This window comes from Anser anser (genome assembly GCF_964211835.1).
Source record: "Anser anser genome assembly, chromosome: 1".
NCBI lineage: Eukaryota > Metazoa > Chordata > Aves > Anseriformes > Anatidae > Anser > Anser anser.
The window spans coordinates 23960943-23981302 of NC_139720.1; the positions used below are offsets into that span (position 1 = coordinate 23960943).

Sequence of the window (20360 nt, forward strand, 5' to 3'; positions counted from 1 at the left end):
CAAATTCAGTAAGGTATTTTCAACTACCCCGGAGTTGGGGTTAGATAATTCTCCTGACACCTCTTCGTGTTTATGCAGTGCATGACGTTTTAGGCATCTCTAATTAGTATTCTGAGGTTGAAAATAATATGGTTCTGGTAGAAATTCATTAAAGCATCTTACAAATTACTCAGTTCCTGTAGACTTGATGTTTTGAGGAAGAGCTTGTTGCTGGCAAGGGAACTGTTGCAGCAGAGCTCCCCAGTACGCTGGCAGATTGCATCTCACCTTTGTTAGGCACATGCCTTCATACATGCATCCACAGCTTGGTGAGGCTGTTTCCCTATAATGTTTAATCAGCTGCCCTTAAAATCCTGACTCTAGGCAGCTTTTTTTCCTTTTAAGTTTTCTGAGGAACGATGTTAATGGATTTTCCAGTTTTCCAGTGTGTCTAGCTTAAAGCTGAAAGATCACATTAAGGCTTGCAAGGTCGTAAGTGTTTCCATTTCTGGAAGATGATTTCTCACACTGTTTCCCCCGTCAGAACTTCACGTGTAATTCAGAATTTCCCACATTCATCTCATTTCCCTTCAAAGTGAATGTGTTACTTTGCCTTTATCTCCCCTTGTTAATTAGCCACTATGCAGCATAAGAGCAGTATAGCTAGACAGGAATCTATTTGTGCTCTATAAGCATATTTTATATGCTGGGGTATTGCATCTGCAGCATGAGTAGCACCGACCTACCAAAAGAAAATGCAGTTTTCTCCTGTTTAAAGCTAAGAAAACTGTATTCTATTACTTGAACTCTTAGCTACGGAAAGATAACTGCTTGCTTCTGAGTTTGCAAACGCTTCAAAAATGCATTTGCTTTTAGTATCGTTGATGATGGCTTCCCCAAAGTTAGCCAAGACACTTGGGAATACCTTACAAGAAAGGTTAAGATAGAATATGGGATTCCTAAATGACATCTCTGAGCGTTAAGTAGCGAAACATAATAGTTGTCTCGCTGTTCTGTAGGCTATAAAGAAAGAATATTTGAATATTGGAATTTGGTGCTAAATAGTAAATGGGTTCTCCCTCCTTGAAGTGACAGCCAAAGACTTATTTACACGTACGTGACATGTGGATAAGAAAAGAAATGAATAGCAATTTTTGTGTTAATATCTTTCTAAGCTAGGGGTGAAGACAAGTATAAAATGGTCTACCATTTAAACTGCTTCTGTTGTAAAATATACTATTAATTGCCTTCTTAAAAAGAATCCACTATGTGGAAAATAGAACTCTGTTAAGATTTTGTACAGCAGATTACTATGAAGTTGGTAATGATATTTTAGGAATCAATTTAGCTTCTATTGCTCTTCTAAGTCCCATTCAGCTGATGTAGTTCAAAGCCCTGCACTATGACCTCTGTCCCCTGAATTTTGCATCTCGGTTTCTATCAGGGGCTTCTTCTATTTCCCTCATTGCATTCTTTTCTTTAAAGGGTTTTCTGCCCTTCTTTACCAGCAAAATGATCTCTTCCCCTTATTTCCTCTCTTCCCTTTGTCCCTCAGCTGCCTCCAAAACCTCCCTTTCTCCCTCTAGCCCTTGCATCCGCAATCTGGAGGTAGAAAAGTCTCTCTTCATCACCGTTCTTCCCTCTGCTCCCTTATCTCCCTGTTTCTTGGTTCCTCAACTTTGTTCTCGCTGATGAAGCTGGTGTCTCACCTGGCACATCGCCCTAACTGTCCACACTTCATATTCTCCGAACTCATCAGAGCATCACACGAGGAGAGGCAGTCCGTGCCAGCCAGCTGTTGGCTGCTGCTTTACGATGCGCTTCAGCCTGAGGTATGCCCGTCAGACATCTCTCCCCTATTTCATCTTCGCTGGCCCAAGGTCATTGCCAGCGTTGCTATAGAAAAGAGAACTTGTGGATGAGAGAGGGGGAAGCACAACCCAAGTGGGATATTCCTCAGGCTCCTCGTGCTGCCCCACCCTCCGCTGCGCTTTCTCCAGGGAGGACCAGACTCTCCAGTTTGGAAGCTGCTATATTAAGAAGCTGTATACGGGAAGATACAGCTTCAGCAACTCTACAGGCTGAGATTTGAAACCACAGAATTGCTTAGTACTGCTTTGAGTGAACTGTAAGTTATTTCCTGCTCCCCTAGCCATGTGATGGCTCTCTCTGAGCACGGCTAAGATGTGGTCATTCTCTGTAAGGAGACATTTTTTTTTTCTTACTCCATCTCAGTCAGCCAAAGCAAATAGAAACATCACTTGGCTGGTGACACTAAATATACACAAAGGCATCCAAATAGGCTCCTCTCTTTTAAAACTGTACTTGATTTTTGTGGTTAACTGAAGAGAGAGGAAGAAAACTATGAACATCCTGTAGTGGTATGTGTTCTGTGCAATACTGCAGGCAAAAGCTTCCCCTTACGTTTGCAAAGAAGGAAGCAGTAGTTTCTAATAAATAAAACGCAGGGCTGTTTTTTCTTTATCTGCCTTTAGTCTGTACCTAATGGTATCTCAGGTATGAAACTTGTTTTGTAACTGGGCACTCAGGATTATTAGCTCTAGACTTTGTTGATACAGTTAACTGCCAGGTTACTAAAAAGTACAGGTTTGGTGCTTAATTTTACACAGCTTTTTATCAACCAGTATTTTTCAGCCTTATAATATGTATTATAACTTTTACCTTTCTTAACCAGCAATGTTGGCCTCTGTTTTCCTGATAGTACTGTTCTCAGTTTATGTAGCTGGAACTTTTCGTTTAAATCTACGTAAGGTCTTAAAGTGTCATTGCAACAGAAAATGCTGATTGCTCTCGATCTCTGGATCTCAGTAGTGATTCAACAAACATTTATCTGTTCTTGGAGGAAGTAAGTGTTCTGAGAGATTGGTTCTGTTTGGGTGCCGATATCTACCTGCTTGAGAGACTTAATACCTTTGTATCTCTGCATGGATCCTGCCCTCCTTGCCTTAGTTCAAGGTCATACAAGGTGCAACAGACATAGAGGTGTTTCAGTTCTGTTTGATAAGATGGATTGCGATGGATTTTAGTGCCAAATACTTCTCTAAAAATACGTCACTCTTACATCATGGTTTTCATTTTGTCTTTTTATGTCATGTGGGAGGTATCTCAGTGCTACATTTCTTCATTGAGATTTTTCCTTTGCATCTCTGGCCTTTGCTGCCTGTAAACAAGAAGTCTGGTCTCTTCCTCTGCCCTCTGTTTGTATTACTTAGCTGAGGGTTGCTTAGAGAGCAGGTAGGTGTTCTGCTGCTGCTCCAGGCTTTGCCCTGTGTAACCAAGGGGTCTGGCCCTCACACTGACCATACCTTTCTGTCCCTGATAACCAGAATCAGTGTGTTCAGAATACAAGATACCTACCCAGAGATGGTAGAAGCCTTGTGCCAGAGGGACGTATTCTGTCCTTTCCCTCACCTCTGGTACATCAGCTGTGCTACTTCTGCTTAGGTTTGTTAGCATCAGCAGGGCAGCAGCGTGAGCTCAGGCACTGTCCTGTGGCTTTCCATGGCGTTAAATTTGCTGGCATGCTTCCTGGCATGGGTTTGGGTAATGCTAGCTGGTACTCACCTACTCACCCCAATTTAATGAGCGTGGTTTTGGGACTAGAATGGTGTAAGCACAGTTCCTAATGGGTGGTATGGGCAGGGCCGTCCTCACCCATTTGTGTTGTGTGGGAGGACAATGAGTTCCTCTGTGTAGATGCAAATTCTCCCATACCGTTTGTCATCAGATCCAGAAAGTGGGCAGAGTCCTAGTTTGTGTAACATGTAAAAAAAATACCAGGAGACAAAAGTGACTGCAGTGGTGGGATTTGGTAGGCCCAAGTGAGCCATCTGTTCCAAAATTTCTATTCACATGTGCATTGGAGAGCAAGGGGCAGCTCCGCTGCTGTTCTCATGCCTGTCCTCTTTGACATCAAGTCAGAGTCAAAGTCCTGCCAGCAGCAAAATTCAGTATTATCTGTCTGCTCTCTGAAACGGTTTTTTGGAAACCTGAGAAAATTTGGGTGACTGGAAGTTTCCAGCAGGTGAAAGTGTGCCTTTGCATGTAGCAACCTACTGCAGCAGGCAGACTATCAGGTGCATCTGACATGCTGTGAACACAAGCTCGTAAGGCTCCTGATCCTCTTCTCTGATTTCAGGGGGGGGGGGAAAAAATAAGTATTTTGCCTTGTGGTAAGGAGATCACGCTAACTTGGAGCCGTTCTACAGACACTAGGTGCAGCAGGGATGACCTCAAAGGCTGATGCATTTCACTTACTGTACTTCTTGATTACAGAGCACAGGCCTATAAGGAAAACACATTCCTGGCCAAAGCTCTCTCTTCTGATGGGTAGCTTGTAAGTAATTCAAGAACAAAGTTCTGTGTGTCTTCAGAGACTCTGGAGATCTGTGCTGAGGTCTCAAAGTCTCCACCACAGCTGCGTTTTGGAGAGGTCCAGCAGTTTACTGTCAGTTCAGACCCAATATTTTCCCACTTGAGATCCAGAGATGGTGCTAGGGAGCGAGGCAGCATAACTAATGACAGTTTAATCATCGTGTGCTCTGTTTTGGTGTTCCAACTTAATCATTTATTTCTGTCAGAGATGTGAAAGTGTGTCTTTTGCATGCACTGGGTCTCATATTAGATAATGTCTACAGAGCTGAAGCATCTAAATGTTTGAAGCTTTACATTTTTTTCCGTCCTGTGATCTCCTCTTCCTCCTCCCCACCTCCAAAACACCTGCTTGTACAAGGCAGCACTGGCAGGACTGGCCCCCTGGTGATGCTTGGTGCACTACCAGCAGCTCCACCACAGCAGGCATTTTCCTTTCAGAGTGGAAGGGAGGTAATAATCCAGCATGGATTTAGAAGCTGAGTGCTTTTAGCCTTAATGTCAGGGTGGAGACTTGCATGGCAGCTCTAGCTGCAGTGATTCTTCGAGAAATGAAGTGTCACAGTGCCAATACATGCACGTTGTTGTACCATGTTGGAAGCAACTTCTCCAAGGTCACCGCATGCGGACAATCACTATGATGCACCTTGGAAATAGCAAAAGGCCTTATGTGGTTGGTTTGTGCTAAATAAACATCCCAGCTGTCAGCGAGGGTGCCTGCTCTGTGTCATCAAAACTGTTTCTTATGCCAGATGCACTGGGCACTTTGTTGAAACGCGACATGGAGGCCTGTTATGGTCGAGTAACCTGGTCCAAAAGTGAAGTAACTGGCATCACTTTGACTCTGGAGTTCCTCAGAGGACCATGATGTCTGCTGCAGACCTGAGGCTTGTATGTGGGGACCAGCGGAGGTAGTGATCCACATTCCAGGTTAGCTCACGGAAAGCGCTGAAGTTCTGCACCGTGCTGCATGTCTCACGGGGGGTGGCAGAGGCCTTCTTCTGAAGGATGCTCCTTTGAGTAACAAGTGTTCTGCAGGCCACATTCATTGGTGAAGTTGGCTGGCTTTTCAGTTCACTCTTTAAATCTGTCTTCTATAAATAGTCCGTGTGTCCAGGAGTGGAATCTAGGCTAGCAAGAAGTGTTTGTTTTTTTTTCTCCCACTTGGTCAAGCTTTAGCTTGTGTCACTGATACAGCCCCATTGCCATCTTCCTGTAGGAAGGTCACTGGTGTTTGCACCACAGTGTTGAAGCTTCTGGCAAATTACTTCCTGGGTCCTTTTTTAGGACCCAGTTATACAGACTTCAATCTGTTGTTCATAATGCTGAATATCTAGCAATCGATATTGCATAGGTCCCACTCCTGTAATTACTTCTTCCAGCAGACTGGAAGAGATATCCTATGTCTATACCCATATTAAGTGTTTTGGGTAGGGTGTCATTTTTCTTGAGCTCTGTCTTAATTGGATAATCAACTTGTTTTCTCTAAACTGTATATACCTGGGGCTGATATTATCTTTCTTACACTCAACATCAAGAGCAGTCCGTTTCTGTGCTAACAGATTGAGGCTGTGCAAGTGCTCAGAGCAATGGGTGCAGTTAGCTGGACACGAGGAAAGGAATACTCATGCAAAAACTGGCAGCCCAGTGTCTGCTTTGGCAAAGGGGAGCTTCTTTCAGTCACTGGAGCTTAAGTTGCATAAGAGCGATTATGGAAGATTATCTCACTTGCGAATGTGTTACACTGCTGGAAAAATGCATCACTGTCATTAGTAACGTTTTTTTCTGTTTAATAGTTACAATCGCTATTAAATCAACACTTTTATTCTGTTAGCAAGTGTGTCATTGCACTACACTGTCTCTACGCCATCACAAAATCACCATAACTTAGTGCACAAAAGGAGGTTTTCAGAAGAGTGACAAACATCTGACCTGACCGAAAAGCTGCTGCCAGCTCTTTCAGGCAGCAAGAAGCAGTGGCACTGAGCGTGTTCACCTCGCTGTCAGAAGTTCCAGACCGGGCAGAAAGGCCTCTGGAAAGTAGTTCAGGAACTGAGGTATGTAACACTTCCAGTCTGCTGCCTGGTTAGGTTCCTGATATTGGCTGATGGGACTGCCAATTCGATATGGACTGATTGTCTTCAGTATTTCATTTTCACTATTTCATTTCACATTTTCATCAAAAGCAAAGCTGTGTAAAGATCTTCATTAAAAATATTCTTTTGGTTCAACAGGTTGTATTTCATTAATTCAGGCACTACTCACCAAAAGAGTAAAGGTCAGATTCAGTCCTATTCTTCTAAATGTTCTTCAAAACAAATATTTTCTATCCTAAGTGTTTTTAAAATATCTTAAACTACTGTATTCATCGTAATTATATTGATGGCTATAGATTTTAAGTTCTTGCATTATCTAGCCTAATATTGATTTTCTTTACCATAAGCTTTGCTTCTCACACAAGATGTAGTGTTGAAGGTAGAATAAAAACACTTTATTATCTGTAAATTCAGAGTGGTGCGTGCTTCTAGCACCTTGCACAGCATGTTTGTTATTGCTGCTGAACAATGTTCACAAGTTACCATTGTGAACGGGGACACAGCAATACTGAAGGGAGAAGTAACTTCAGCTTCTGCAGAGATGCTGTTCTGGCCTATTCAAACATAAATATTTAAGAATAAAAGATTAAGAACAGTACCGTTGCCTCCATTCCTCAATTCTGCCTATGATTGCTCATTATAGCTGCTGTGTAAAGGTGTACTACCAGTGCTGTACTGAAGAGAAGTGTCCTGTGATTAAACTGGAAACCGGTAGGTTTTCTTCATGGACAGTACTTACATACAGACACGAAGTGCAGGAGAAATGCATCCTGCTGCCCTTTCTACAAAGCTCTTGCTGTATAAAGAAATGCTGTATCTCATTAATGGTAAATTAGCAGATTCTTTACAGTTTTTGCTGTTCTAGTTTTTCCTAGCAGAGCAGGCAGCCCCGTGATAAGTGAGTCTGGCACCCTAAGGAATTGCAGAGGAAGAATTGAGGCTTCTGGGAAGGAGCTTTCCCGTTCAGCAGTCCTCCGTGCATTTATTTTTGGGTAGTAGGCAGTAAGTTTGGAAAGGAAACTGTCAACTCCATTGTTAGCAAGTTTTGACTTGCAACTGTTTTTGAAGTCCTGACTTGGCAGAGGGCACTTCTACCCATTTCTTCCCTTGCCCCTGAAAACTGAGTATCGCAAACCCACTGGTTTGTCTTCAGTTTTTTTTCAAGCAATAAACTGCACCCAAACGTTACCTTTATACTGTTCCTTTGGATGGTCCAAAGGGAGCATGTACCAAAAACACAAATTGCACAGGGGAGCCTTTTTATATGGTAGAAATTTACCATTTATAGTATGTGATGTGAGAATTGTAACAAAAATCTTTGAGCTACAGAGCCTGTGCCATAGCAGATGGCTGAGAGTAAGCTCTTAATGCAGTTTCTAAGAGGCATAAATAGTAATACCAAAATCCAGCCTAAAATATCCCTAGTATGTTTCGTGTAGCTTTCTTTAGAGGAAGAACCTAGATGTATGGAGAAAATTATTTTATTGAATGGCTGTGCTGGAATTAGGCTGCAGTGCCTAATTTTCAAAATTGCTTCTGTCAGGTGAGTGTCTGGTTCCTCTGGTATTGACATCAGATTTTTTTTTTGTGTGCTTGATCTCATGATTTTCTCAGTCTTTTTCATAAGACTTCCGGGATTCTTGTTCTTCCTCCTGGAAGAGACCCCTAAAAATGCTGAGAAAGTGGGAAATTACTTTTGCTTTATTAAAAAAAAAAAATCCTTTTACTATCAAGTTTTGGGACATTTGCTTTGTGGTCTTTATTCTTCCATTTTAAAAAGAAAACGTTTAATATACTGAGTATAAAGTGTGATGACTTACAAAAGCATTAGTATGTATTGTTATTCACAAAGCTTAGAGCTGTGGTTTGTCTAAAATGCAAATAGGTGGCCTACATTCAGGCCAGGGTTTATGTAGAGTTGGCCATATAAGACCACTGTTCTGTGACACTGATTCCAAATTACTAAAATTTGTTTACAAATATTTAAGTTAATATTGCACTCCACGGTATGTTAGCAAAGTCATTGCTTTGGACCTACAAAGAAGGAACGAGCAGTGACATTTGTAACTGTTAGCTGTAATAAATGTCAATTTAATCAAGCCTCATCCCTTGCAGTGAAAGGATATCTCTGTTCCCTTATCTTCATGGTTGTAGCGTGTCTGAGACTAAAACAGTCAACAGTAAACAGGCTATGAAGTAGTAATTGATGTTCACGCATTGTGGAGAAAACTAAGGCAGTTCCACGCTGCTTGTGTTAGCCCTTGCTGTTAGCAGATGAGGTACGGTAGCCCTCGTCCTCCAGCCCCCAAACCCCAAGAAATGGATTTCTGCCTGTGGCAGCCTAATGCTGTTTTCTTCATCAGTAGTTCTTAAAGCACTGTACAGAGGTAGAGGTCACCATCTCCTCCATAGCACAGATGAAGAAAACGAGGCATGGGGGAGAGATGAAGACGAGCATCATGCTACAGGCTGTTGGCAAGACCGCATTTAAAATAGCATTCTCCCAAACGTTTAATGCTTTCGCTATTAGGTATGTCTTCTGCTCTCAAGGATCTTTTAGCACTGTATCCGCTGACTGAGCTTTGAATTTGGCCAGGTATCATGTAACCACTAAATCTTTGTGCTCTTTTTCTTCTAGTAGCACACCTACATTTGAGGACTTACAACTTTTTTCGTAGCAGACTCAGTTATTGGCATAAAAAAAATAATCTTATGTACAACTAAGAGTTTCCTTATCTGAATTGAATTATAATGGTTCTCTTCAAACAGGGACTGCTGCAGGAGGAATTAAAACATGTTTCTGTGGCACAGGGAAAGTGGAAGGGGAGCTGCTTCTCTAAGTACCCTTATATAAGTGGATTGAGGCTGCTTTATGGGGCAGGCCTCCAGTTGTATACACAATTGCGAGACCAGTTGCTGGCTATTATTCAAAGAGGTTTTACTTTTAATAGTCTTTTCTCAAATTTGTTCATATTTTGAAGGGAGTTCTTTGTTTTGTGTTGGCATGAAGTTAATGTTTTCTTATAAAGAGCCTTTCTTTTACAATAGTTTAAGCTGGTTTATTTCAGTGTTCTAGAAGTATTTGAAGTCCAAATTCCTTATGTTATGCCCTCAGTTCTAAAGATCATAGGAAAAGTTCACCTGAATCTTACCTCTGTAAAGCAAATATATATATATTTTAAATCTGGAAATGAGACTACAGGGAGATGATAAATAACATTTTCAAATGATAAATAACAATTTCAAATTAATGAGTATTCGAGAGCTAGAATAAGTCAAATTCCTGAGGCTTATGCTTTGCATCCTTTCTTTAATCAATGTAACTGTTGGTTTGAAGACTTTCATTGTGGATGTGGTGATGCGTATGCCACTGAGTGGGTCTCTAAAGAACTTCAGTGGATCTAGCACTTTTTTTAAACTGCCTGTTTTCCTTTCATGAACAAGGGTCTGAATTCTGACTCATTTTCATGAAGGCATTCTCATATTTTTGAAGTAGATGTGAAGATCTGTTTATAATAGTCTGCATTAAATACAGAACTAAGTGTGTAGCACCTGAAAAAATATTGTGTAGGAAATGAAATGGCTGGTGAATGCTGGAGAAAGAGGACCTTGGTGCATGAAAGCAAGGGGTAGATGGTAGAGGAGAAGAAAACATTGAGTCAGAAGAACAAGTTTCCCTTATAGCTGAGTTAGCAGTGGTAAAAGGCAAAACAGATTTGAGCTCCAATTGTATCCTGTAAGTAGCGTGAAACTCTTTTGATTCTTGCACTGTATTTATATGGCTTAAAGCCAACCTGCGATTTCTGTGCAAGGCTATGAAATGTTGTTTTGGGAAGTACATAATGTCCAGATCTGTACAATGGTTTATTTGTGTGAGTATCATCCTAGTCTTTAAAGTCCTGGTTAATTTACAGTGGCTCACAAGGTAGACTTAAACATTTAATCTAAAAATTCTCTTGAGCTTTGAAAAAGAACAGTCCTATAAATGGCTTGTTTCTTTTGGAGGAAAAATTGCAAGATCAAGTGTGTGTCTTCTGCAGTGAGACTACTTGCTCCAGGGCAGTGGGGCAGCGAGAAGCTCGTGGCAGTTGTGTGTACAGCACACTTTTATTTGTTCTGAAAGTAACTGAATGCGTAACTTTGACAACAGAGCACAAATAACTGTTTTGTCACGTGTTTGCTGTTTTCTGGCCAGCCAAGATTTCAACAGAGCTAAGACGTGAGACACAGCTGAGTGAGGTAATAACACTGTGCAGGTAAGCAGGAAGTGTCCGTGTTTAGTTTGCTCATAGGCGGAAGCTCCAGGTTGAATGTCACCTCCTACGTTAGTTGCTAACCAGAGATGGGCCAGCTCCGGGGTACTGTAATGCTGTAATTGCCAGCCTGCTCGGGGCTGTGGCTACATGACTGCTCTGGAGGGCTGAGGTCTTGAACTGAGGTTGTAGGCTTTAAGAATACCTTTGATGAAAGCATTTTCTTTCCCCTCTGTTAGATTAAGATCCTTGTTTGTCCAAAATAATAAAGAATGCCTGAAGTGGCTTTGCGCTGTTCCATAAAAACTTCCTCTCTTCCTTCTCCCTTCAAATAAGTAAAAAGCAGTCCCCTTTATGCTATGGCTTTATTTTTAATATGGTCCAAGTTTGTGTGTAGGTGGGAAAAAAAGATATTTGCTTCTATGCCTAGTACACTTCTAAATCTATGGGTGATCATGGGAAATTAAGTGATGAAAAGAAAGTTTTAAGCTTAAAACTGAACATTGTTGGCGACTGCAATAAACAATTCCACAGGCAGTGGAACTGATGAGGCCTCTGTGTCTGGCAGCTGAGGAACTTTTCGATTTGCACCAAATAAAGCTTTTCTCCTGTGCCTGGGTATTTACAAAAGGCTCTAATGTCAATTCTGTCAAATAAGGTAAAATCTCTCTCCAGTTTTCTTGTCTGTGGAGCAATCGGTCTGTCTCCTGAAAATAATGTCCTGCAAATTGTATTAAAATTAGAAGATTGTTTCCAGCTGCTTAACTTGTTGAAATCTGCCAGCAAACTCCAGTTCTCTATTTCTTGCTTCTGTGGGAAATGGGTATACAACCATGTCTGTAGCATCTGAAGTTGACTTTTTTGCAATAAACAATTCTCTTCAGAGATGAGTTTGTAAGTAATTAAGTATATCTTTAATAGCTGTGAAAGTTGAAGTAATTGCCATTTTGCAATTGCAAATCGCAAATAAAGAAATATCCAAGTCGCCAGTGAATGAACACTCAAGTGTAGGACTTGTCTGTGAAGATTCAGGAGACAACCTGCTGCGAAGAAGTAAATTGTGAGGCTGTGAGTTGCATAATCTGGCTTACCAAATTTCAGTTGCATAGTCAAGGTATGGAAGAGTCCCTGAAAGGTATTTTTATCTACAGAGAAGTCTCCATGTGTGGACTACCAAGCCAAGGGCATCACACACTGTACAAGAGGCAGGAACCTTAAATAATGTGACCCACATCTCTTAAGGGAAAAAGACTAAAAAGGTGGTTGAACACATGAACACATCTACTTTACCTATCCCATCGTGTTCTTCTATCATCATTACGGAGTGGGGCCCCAATCCTTGTGTTCTTCAGATAAGGTGTCAGCAGGAAGCAAAACCAGTCTCCTTAGTGTTACTGGTCTCTTCTCTCTCCTGTGCCGTTTCTTCCCATCTCCGTCCCTTCCCTTTCTAAAACTGCAAAAGCAGGTGGCGCTTACTTGCAACGTAAGCACACTTGTGAATATTTGAGAACTCTAAAATTTGATGAAGGCTTTGATATTTCTTTATATTTCTTGCCATGATCCCTGAAGTGGACCTAAACCTTCACAATAGGCACATATGCTTAAGAGAGGTGGATCATGTACTGTCCAGGGCTGATAAACATTGTAGGTTCCTGAACTTAACCAAGCTCAACTTTTCCAAGTTTCTGTGGAAGTGCTAGGAAATTTTTGTCTACTCTAGGAAATGCCTCTGCTACTTACAATGTAAAAATTGCATACTTGCGTGTCATTTAAGTGGCCTAATTAGTTTAGGGCTCATCTGAACAGAGACAGGCTCATTTAGAAACACATTTGGAGGAGACTGCAGCGTGCGCCGTCTGTAGGATTGCTCAGCGCTGAGAACACTCACCCCGGAGGTGGGTTATCAGCCCTTCCTTGCAGGATGGGAACACACTGTTCCCACATGGCAGGAGACAGCCTCAGCGCCAAGAAACAGCAACGTTTCTCTTGAAACTGGACCACTGTGCAGAAGGGAAATCCAACTGCTGGGGCATGGAGCTGCGATGTGCGTGCCACCACCGACGGCCTTCCCATGAGAAGGGGAGGAGGTTCCAGCCTCTGATCCACGCAGCAGCTTCTGTCGATGCTCTCTGTGTTCAGTGATGAGTTACAGCGCATAGGCTGCGTTGAGCACTGCAGAAGTGTTTTTGGAAGTTCTATCTACTTATGACAGCAAAGATAAGCTAATTGCTGAATGACATGAAGGCATTACCACTGTCTGACTCCAGTTTAGTTCACTTTGAATAACATGAGCTTATTAAGGTGTTGACGCTTAAATGTGTAATTATTTAAACAGTAGGTTTTTTGAGGTAACCTAAGACTTCAAGCAGTGCTTCTGCTCGATTGAGCAGTGTGATTTTTTTTCTTCTGCAAAATACTTCTATTCTAGAGAAAGAAATGTCAGCCACCGAGTTCTGTCTAATTGGCTAATTTTCTGTCAACTAATCTGATTTCTTACAGTTAGCCACCCAGTGTTCTTGCTGCTGCTGCTGCTTTCCCTTTCATCACCCTTAGTGAGTTTCCATCTCCTTTTTCATGGCTTAAATAATGCTTGGCTAGTAGAGATTTCCTCTGTACTAAAGCTTCCCGTCCTTGCCGTGGTCAGGATTAGAGTTACACCTCAGTAAGCGTTCTCCACAGCGAAGTGGTGCTTGACCTTTAGCACACCTCTGTTCTGGAGCCCGGCCATCTGAGGCCGCCTGTGACTTCCCCCGGGTTTAATGACACTCAGTGGCAACAGCCCTTTATTCTTGAACCCTTGTAGAAGCAAACTGCAAGCTGTCCTCCTGATCTTGTATCAAAGAAGAACCGAGTGGCATGGGAGCATTCAGCATCATCACCTGGTCAGGCTTCAGGGTGTTGGCTTAGGATAATGGGGATTGCAGTAGGTCTTACAATGCCTTCCTCCAGTACCTGCTCACCAGTAGTAGTGTTGGTCAGGGCAGCTTTTTCCAGATACCTACTTTAAGGAAATAAAAATAGAAATATTGGTGTGTATTCTGGTAGGATGGGGATTGTACACAGCTAGGCAGTTCTGAATTGCAAAGTAGCATCATAGCATTTTTCATAGAAGCATTAAAGTAGCTAACTGTGCGCCCTGAGACTTTCAAGCTGAAAGTCTTTTGATGGACTTCCTGAAAAAGCTACGGGCATTATACCAATATCAGCATGCTTCTTCAAGAAGTTGCTTTGCCTGGAAACAAACTGCAGCTAGTTGAGTTGTAGTCTTGTAGTCTTGCACTGTAGGGCAAGGGTAGGGCAAGGTTTTCCTTCAGTTTTCTTTGTAAGATTCTTCCCAGGGCTGGGAGGGGTAACTAGGAAAAGAAATCTGCCATGTGAGATTTAATTGCCTCTGTATACATGGGTCTGCACCTTTCTTGGAAAAATCTGGAGTTTTAAAATTGGACAGACTGACAATCACTGTTTTCAGAAGTATTGTCAACATGTAACACAACAATACCGAACCATTAGAAGAATACATTGTACTTAGTTGTATTTTTACAAGCACTAAACTGGGAGTGATTAAGCACTGGAACAGGCTTCCCAGAGGTAATTTGGGGCCTTTAAACTTAACTGGGCAAGACCTTGAGCAACCTGACCTTGCTTAGCAATTGCTTAGCAATTACCCTTGCTGTGAGCCAGAGGTTGGACTGGATGCCTTAGGGAGGTCGCAGCCGACCCGAGGTATCTGAGGTTCTTTGACGGTGGCACTGTGAGCAGCTGGCAGCTGTACGTGGAGACCTGTATGCTGGCATGGATTCTGCTGAGCTGTCCGGTGTGCCTCTTGCAGTCAGGCGTGCTGCTGTCTGTGCTGGCTTGCTTTACTGTTTTTGAGACACGCTGAGTTACTCTAAGTAATTAATTAGGTGTCTGCAGCAAGCGTTCATACCAGAAGCTGATCAAAGTACTCGGGTACCTGCTGCCCAGCTGGAAGCTATCAGCACGGGTGTGAGCCACCCCCACAAACGCGTGGTGACTCGTTGTGGCCACCTTCTGCAGGCAGAGGGTGTTTCATGAGCCCTGTGCTGATAGCGCATATCCTGCAGCCTGCGTGTCCAAGGATGAGACCAGCTCTGCCAGTGAGCTGATGACGCTAGGCTTACTGCTTCCCAGCTCATTAGTGTGAGGGGTGTGACAAGTCCCTGGAATCAGTGGCATGTCCTCCTGCAGGATGCTGGCTGTGGGAACGAGAAAAGGAAGCAAGGAGGTTGGTTTTCCTCTCGTACCCTGCTGGCTTCTTACTTTTTCCCGTGCACATTTTCCAGATACAAAGGTATATAAAAAGGACAAAGACCTCAACAGAAGAGTTAAGCACAGCAGTAGGATCAACTTCAAAATCTTCCTACTGAAACCACAGCAATAACTTTTAAGTGTTAAGTAACACAGAAGCTTACTGAAACTCAGAAAAACCACCCTAATTACTTGGAGGATTTAATGGCACTCCTGTTCAATTCTGTCTCTGAAGTCAGGGGCAGGACTTCTTGTGAAGAAATATTTACATACGTCTTTAAAGAAATGCTTCTAAATGTAACATTCATTTCAAGAATGGTGTGAGAAACTGAGCAGTGTATATTAATTGGCTTCAAAAGACGAATGCAAATTCAAAAAAATAACATTGAATGTTTAAGTTACAGTATTTGTGTAAGTGTTCCCAAATGCTGCAGTTCTGCAATTAAAGTTGAAAAATGTCAATTAGCATGGATAAGATTGATAATGAATAGCAGTGGATGAAGTTTATGGTTCATAAGTTCATACATTTTTACAAGCTGTATGTGTACATTTCCAAAGGTTGTGGATGATTAAATATTACTGTCAACTGTCTTCCAGAAGCTGAACAACATAAAGCATTGTAAAACATCGTTCTTGTGTATGATGAAAACAAACAGAGGCTGAAGTAAAAGGAGATGGATTTTATTGTCCTCCTGCCGAAATACATCTTGTATTTTTTACTGTTGTCCCTTATTTGTTTTTTTTAAAGTGGTGTAATAGTGGAATTCATAATTAATGTTCTAACGTGAGAACCTCATTGTAGTCTGTCAACACTAGGAATTTGCACAATGCTAATTAGTAAGTTAAAATGTAATTTAACTCTAGGCTTGGTAAGTCTCAGAACAACACCTACTTTAGATGCAGTGAAATTGTTCTCTGACTTGCAAATTGAGCTCTGTGCTTAGAGTATCCACGTGTAAATTAAACCTATTGTGATTACACAGAATGAGGACGCTGTTTTTGTGTAATATTCTGTCTGCTCATGGGGTAGGTGCTGATTCCAGGTTATATGCAGTCGTCATGGAGTTACGACAGCTAGCGTTTGCCCGGATAATCCAGTTGGTGTTTTTGCTGCTAGGTACAATAGGAAGCAATACATAGTGAACCATTTCTTGATGCAGATCATTCTTCTGGACCTTGAATGTAAGGTGCATAAATTGCTGCCAAAGCCACCTTTTTCTCTGGGTAGTCCTACTGGGAGGATGCTGGTGGAGTTGGACTTGTTTCAGAGGCTTGAGAAGGCTTCTTGTATGGACGGTGGGGTTTGGTTGAATGCAATGTTGTCTTGGTTTCAACTGTAGAGTGGCACACCTGTGCTCCTTTTTGTTGCGGTGTCTACAAGGTTATCAGTTTAAAAAGGAGATGAAATGGCAGAAACGAGAGAAAAGGCTGTTAGCAGTTCTGAACAAAATATGGGCAGTTGTACCCCAAATCAAGTCTTTGCCTATTGCAGCATAAGGGAAAAGTAACATCTCTTACACCTGTGACATCTGTCAGCAAACTGTTCTGGTGTGCTGGTGTGGCTAATTCAAGGTTCCCTTTTCCTCACCTGATGAGTCCAGTTATGACTAAATTAGTCGTATTACTCTGTAGGTTATAGGGAGGGAAGTCTTGCTTTGTATTTAGTTGTAGAGCATCTGAGGAGATGACTGCAAAGCTTTGAGTCAGCTGTAACTTCTTCCTGATGGATACCACAGCGGTGAGAAGTCGGTCTTACTATCTCTGAAGAAATGGTTGCAAGGAGGAACGTGTGAAAATTGCATCACAGGTCTTTGCCAAAAGGTTATAAAGCTTCCCTAGGGAGTAGCTGTCAGTCCAACTAATTACTTTGCCTCTATTTTAACAAAACTAGAAGCTTCTTGATAAGAAAACTCCGAGAAGCTCAAGTGATTCTTTCAGTCACTATAAACCAATTGAAAAGTGTGACATGGGTGATAGTGTTATTTAGTAGATACCAATAGACGTTGATGTAATGCACCAAGGCGTGCATTCTGGATAAGCCACCTGTTTAGGTAAGCAGTTAGTGTTGATGAAGGCGCAGCAATGCTTGTAGGGTGGCTGGGGAAACCTAGTATGGAGCCCATTGCTCGGACAATGTTTGAGATGTGATGAGGGTAATGAAAGCATAGATGCGTTATTTTTATTTATTTCTGTATTTTTTGGTACAAGGATGACTTAAAACTAGTATCACGTCTCTAAACAGTAGAGTAATTATGGGTAAAGAACTATGACAGAATATCTCTAAAAGCATGTGCAGTGTGGAGAGGCAACCAAGGAGCCATTCCTGCTGTCTCCTAGCATAAGGACTAGCAGGGATGGTGAACTGAAACTACCAGGTGGCACATTTTTAAATCAAAGGAGTTCTTGACACAGTGTTTAAGTGAACAGTGAAATACGTTCCTGTACGCTGTTGTGATGCTCAGAAATTCACATGGATTCAAGGAGAGATGAGATAAATTCATGGAGGAAAAATACATGCCGTAAAACACACGTGCTGGCTTAGGAGGGCTTTGAGCTCCAGCCTGCCCGTGCTGGGGGTCTGTTCCCATGGCAGAGGGGTATCCTGCTGTGTTCCCTAGGCATCTGCCAATGTTACAGCAAGGATCCTGAGCTAGATAGCCTCTGGTCTGTGCCGTGACAGGCTTTTTAAGCTATATATCCTTGTGACTTGGCTACAAGATGAAAATTGGAACCTTTGAAGAGTATTTATTCCCTCATGGGACTTTTACAGTAGAACACAAATTATGTATATACTAGAAAATTTGTTCAGGTACATTTCCAGACACGGAAACAATCTGGTTTAGAATAATATTTTAATAAAATCTCTCAATTTGAAAACAGGACAGCTTCACGTTGCCAACTGGGAGCGATCCTTGTTCATACGAATTCCCAAACCATGCCAAAGAATTTTAGGGGTTTGCTAGTTGGCATAGGTTAAAATCATGCCAGAGACCATTTTTAACAATTAAGCAATATAGGCAGTTGCATTCCAATACCCGGGAGTGTTTCCAGGCCCTGTAATTTACAGCCTGAATATTGCATTTCTATTCAGTTTGAAGTAACGAACAGAAAAACGTAGTAGCACAGTAGGGCTTCTCTGTGTGACTGCCATAGTTACTGGTCTGCCTCTTACAGGCAAAGTCGTCTTGCTGATTTTATGGCTGAGAACAAAATGTTCTATTAGGTTCTTAAGCAATTTAAATCTTGCACAAAAAAAGGGCAAGGAAGTGATGTGGGGTCATTTGAACTTGCCTGTATTGGCACCTGGGAAATAGTCTAAAGTTGCTGTTTAGAATGAAGATCAGTAAGAGTTGCTTTGCTAAAATGTAAAATGCGTTGGTTTTACCTTAAAAGTAATCACTACTTTTCCTTTCTAGACGATGTCTTCAGCAGTTGTTCAAATATATGCAGCAGATCGCAATGCCATGTGGTCAAAGAAATGCTGTGGTGTAGCTTGCCTTGTAAAGGACAATCCGCAGAGGTCATATTTTATTAGAATATATGACATTAAGGTAAGTGTCTGTTCTTTTTCAGACTGACTGTTATATTTATTTTCCATTTTGAATTGAATGAGTTTAGGTGATCGTAGTTAACACACTTTACAGAAATTCTGAAGTAAATAGTTGTGCACTGAGCAGTTCAATGACAGTGCTTATTAATAGGCGTGTGCAACTTTCTCAGGTGTTCTAAATTTAAGTTATTTCAATATGTCAGCTCTTACAGATGAAATAAAGATGTGTGATTTTCTTGCAGCTCGCAGAAGCTGTCCTCCACTAATCAGATTAGTGAATCCAGTGAAAGCTAGCGTAGTGTCACTGATACGGATAGCTGTCAGAACTCTAGCAGGTGTCAGTACCTTGGCTGGTGCTAATAAAATAGGTGCTGTGTTCTTTAGGGATGAAAACCAGAGTCTTCTTTTTTATGATCGGTGTGTTCATGCATGTGAAAACTGTAGGATAAACATTTTTTTTCCACAGTATGTATATTCATATCCATCCGATTCTAATATTTCACTCACGGCAGTGTGAACTAAGAGCTTATGTGTTCCAAGATGTTTTTACAACAAAAAAACGATACCTAGAAGTATAAGTCCTGACTTTCACTGAGACTTTGGAAAGCTTTCCATTCCATCTCTAGTTAGGAATAGCTCACTGTCTGTCAACATTAATTCCTTGAAGTCTCTCAGATTGATTCGGAAATGCTAGTTGGCATTTACATTTGTGATTTGGTACTTCATTATTAGGCTTAGAAACCTGTTCCTTGTGCGCTGAACAGTAATGCCATTTAAATATATAAAACTTCTTAAAAAGGTGAGATTTTTGTTCCCTTGAAGTTAAGTGTTTTCAGGTGAACCCTGAGCTGATAACATGCTGGTGCAAGCCTCCCTATTGTTATTACTATTAACACTGTATGATTACTATCACTGCTGACTGCTAGTGCTACCAACATAACTATTGCGGGATTATAGAAATTGAGGCATGTTTTTTAAAACATCCAGGAATCTGAACAGAAAGTAGAATGAGGGAATTAGTCTGATTTCGTCTGGTTTCTCCACATGTTCTAGTATACTTGGATTGAGCTCGTTCTTTGGGTGAATGACAGATGCTTAGCAATATGCAGCTTCAAACTCTTGTTTGGTTCTATTATGAAAGATGACCTGCAATTTGTCTTCAAGTGTTTCAAATCTTTTTTTTTTTTTTTTTCAGGATGGGAAATTATTGTGGGAGCAGGAGCTGTACAATAACTTTGTATATAATAGTCCTAGAGGATATTTTCATACCTTTGCTGGAGATGTGAGTCTCAACATCTTTGAATACCTATTTTAGAATGTCTTTTAATAAAATGGTAACTTCTAGTGTAACTGAAGTTTTCATTTCATTCTGTAAATTATGTATGAAAGTACAATATTCCTTGTTTTCTTTGAAGTTTTTTATGCTTATTTATTGAAATAACTTTGGCTTTCAACTAGAAAACTTGAGCCATGGAACAGAAACATAAAATGCACTTCTTTATTTTTGACTCCCGTTAATAATGAAATTCTTTTGACTTACAGATGATGCTTGTGAAGTATCATCTATTTCTTAAAATAATTTTTTCCTCCCCCAACTTTGATTTCAGGCCCCAAGATTTTGCTCAAATTTGTTAGTATGAGCTCCAGATAGTTGATTAGTAGACAGACATTCCTAAGTTAGATTGTTTCACTGAGATTTGTTTCCAAATTTACAGTGGTGGTCTTTTTTTTTTTTTTTTTACTGATTATATCTTCAGAAGGTGTAAGAACTTGTAAGCCTTTGAAACATTTTCTTAGTCATGGGTGGGGGAATATTAATGT

General features: G+C 41.2%; 2 protein-coding genes across 3 annotated transcripts in view; both read left to right on the forward strand.

Moving 5' to 3' along the window:
• Positions 1-20360, forward strand: part of POT1 (protection of telomeres 1) — a 629477-nt gene that overhangs the window by 603752 nt on the left and 5365 nt on the right. The gene's annotated exons all lie outside the window — the stretch shown is intronic.
• Positions 1-20360, forward strand: part of WASL (WASP like actin nucleation promoting factor) — a 49802-nt gene that overhangs the window by 7182 nt on the left and 22260 nt on the right. For both annotated transcript variants that reach the window (XM_083820264.1, XM_083820265.1), the window contains 2 exons: positions 18406-18540; positions 19735-19821. In XM_083820264.1, the coding sequence (XP_083676390.1) occupies positions 18406-18540; positions 19735-19821 (222 nt within the window). The remainder of the gene's footprint in view (positions 1-18405; positions 18541-19734; positions 19822-20360) is intronic.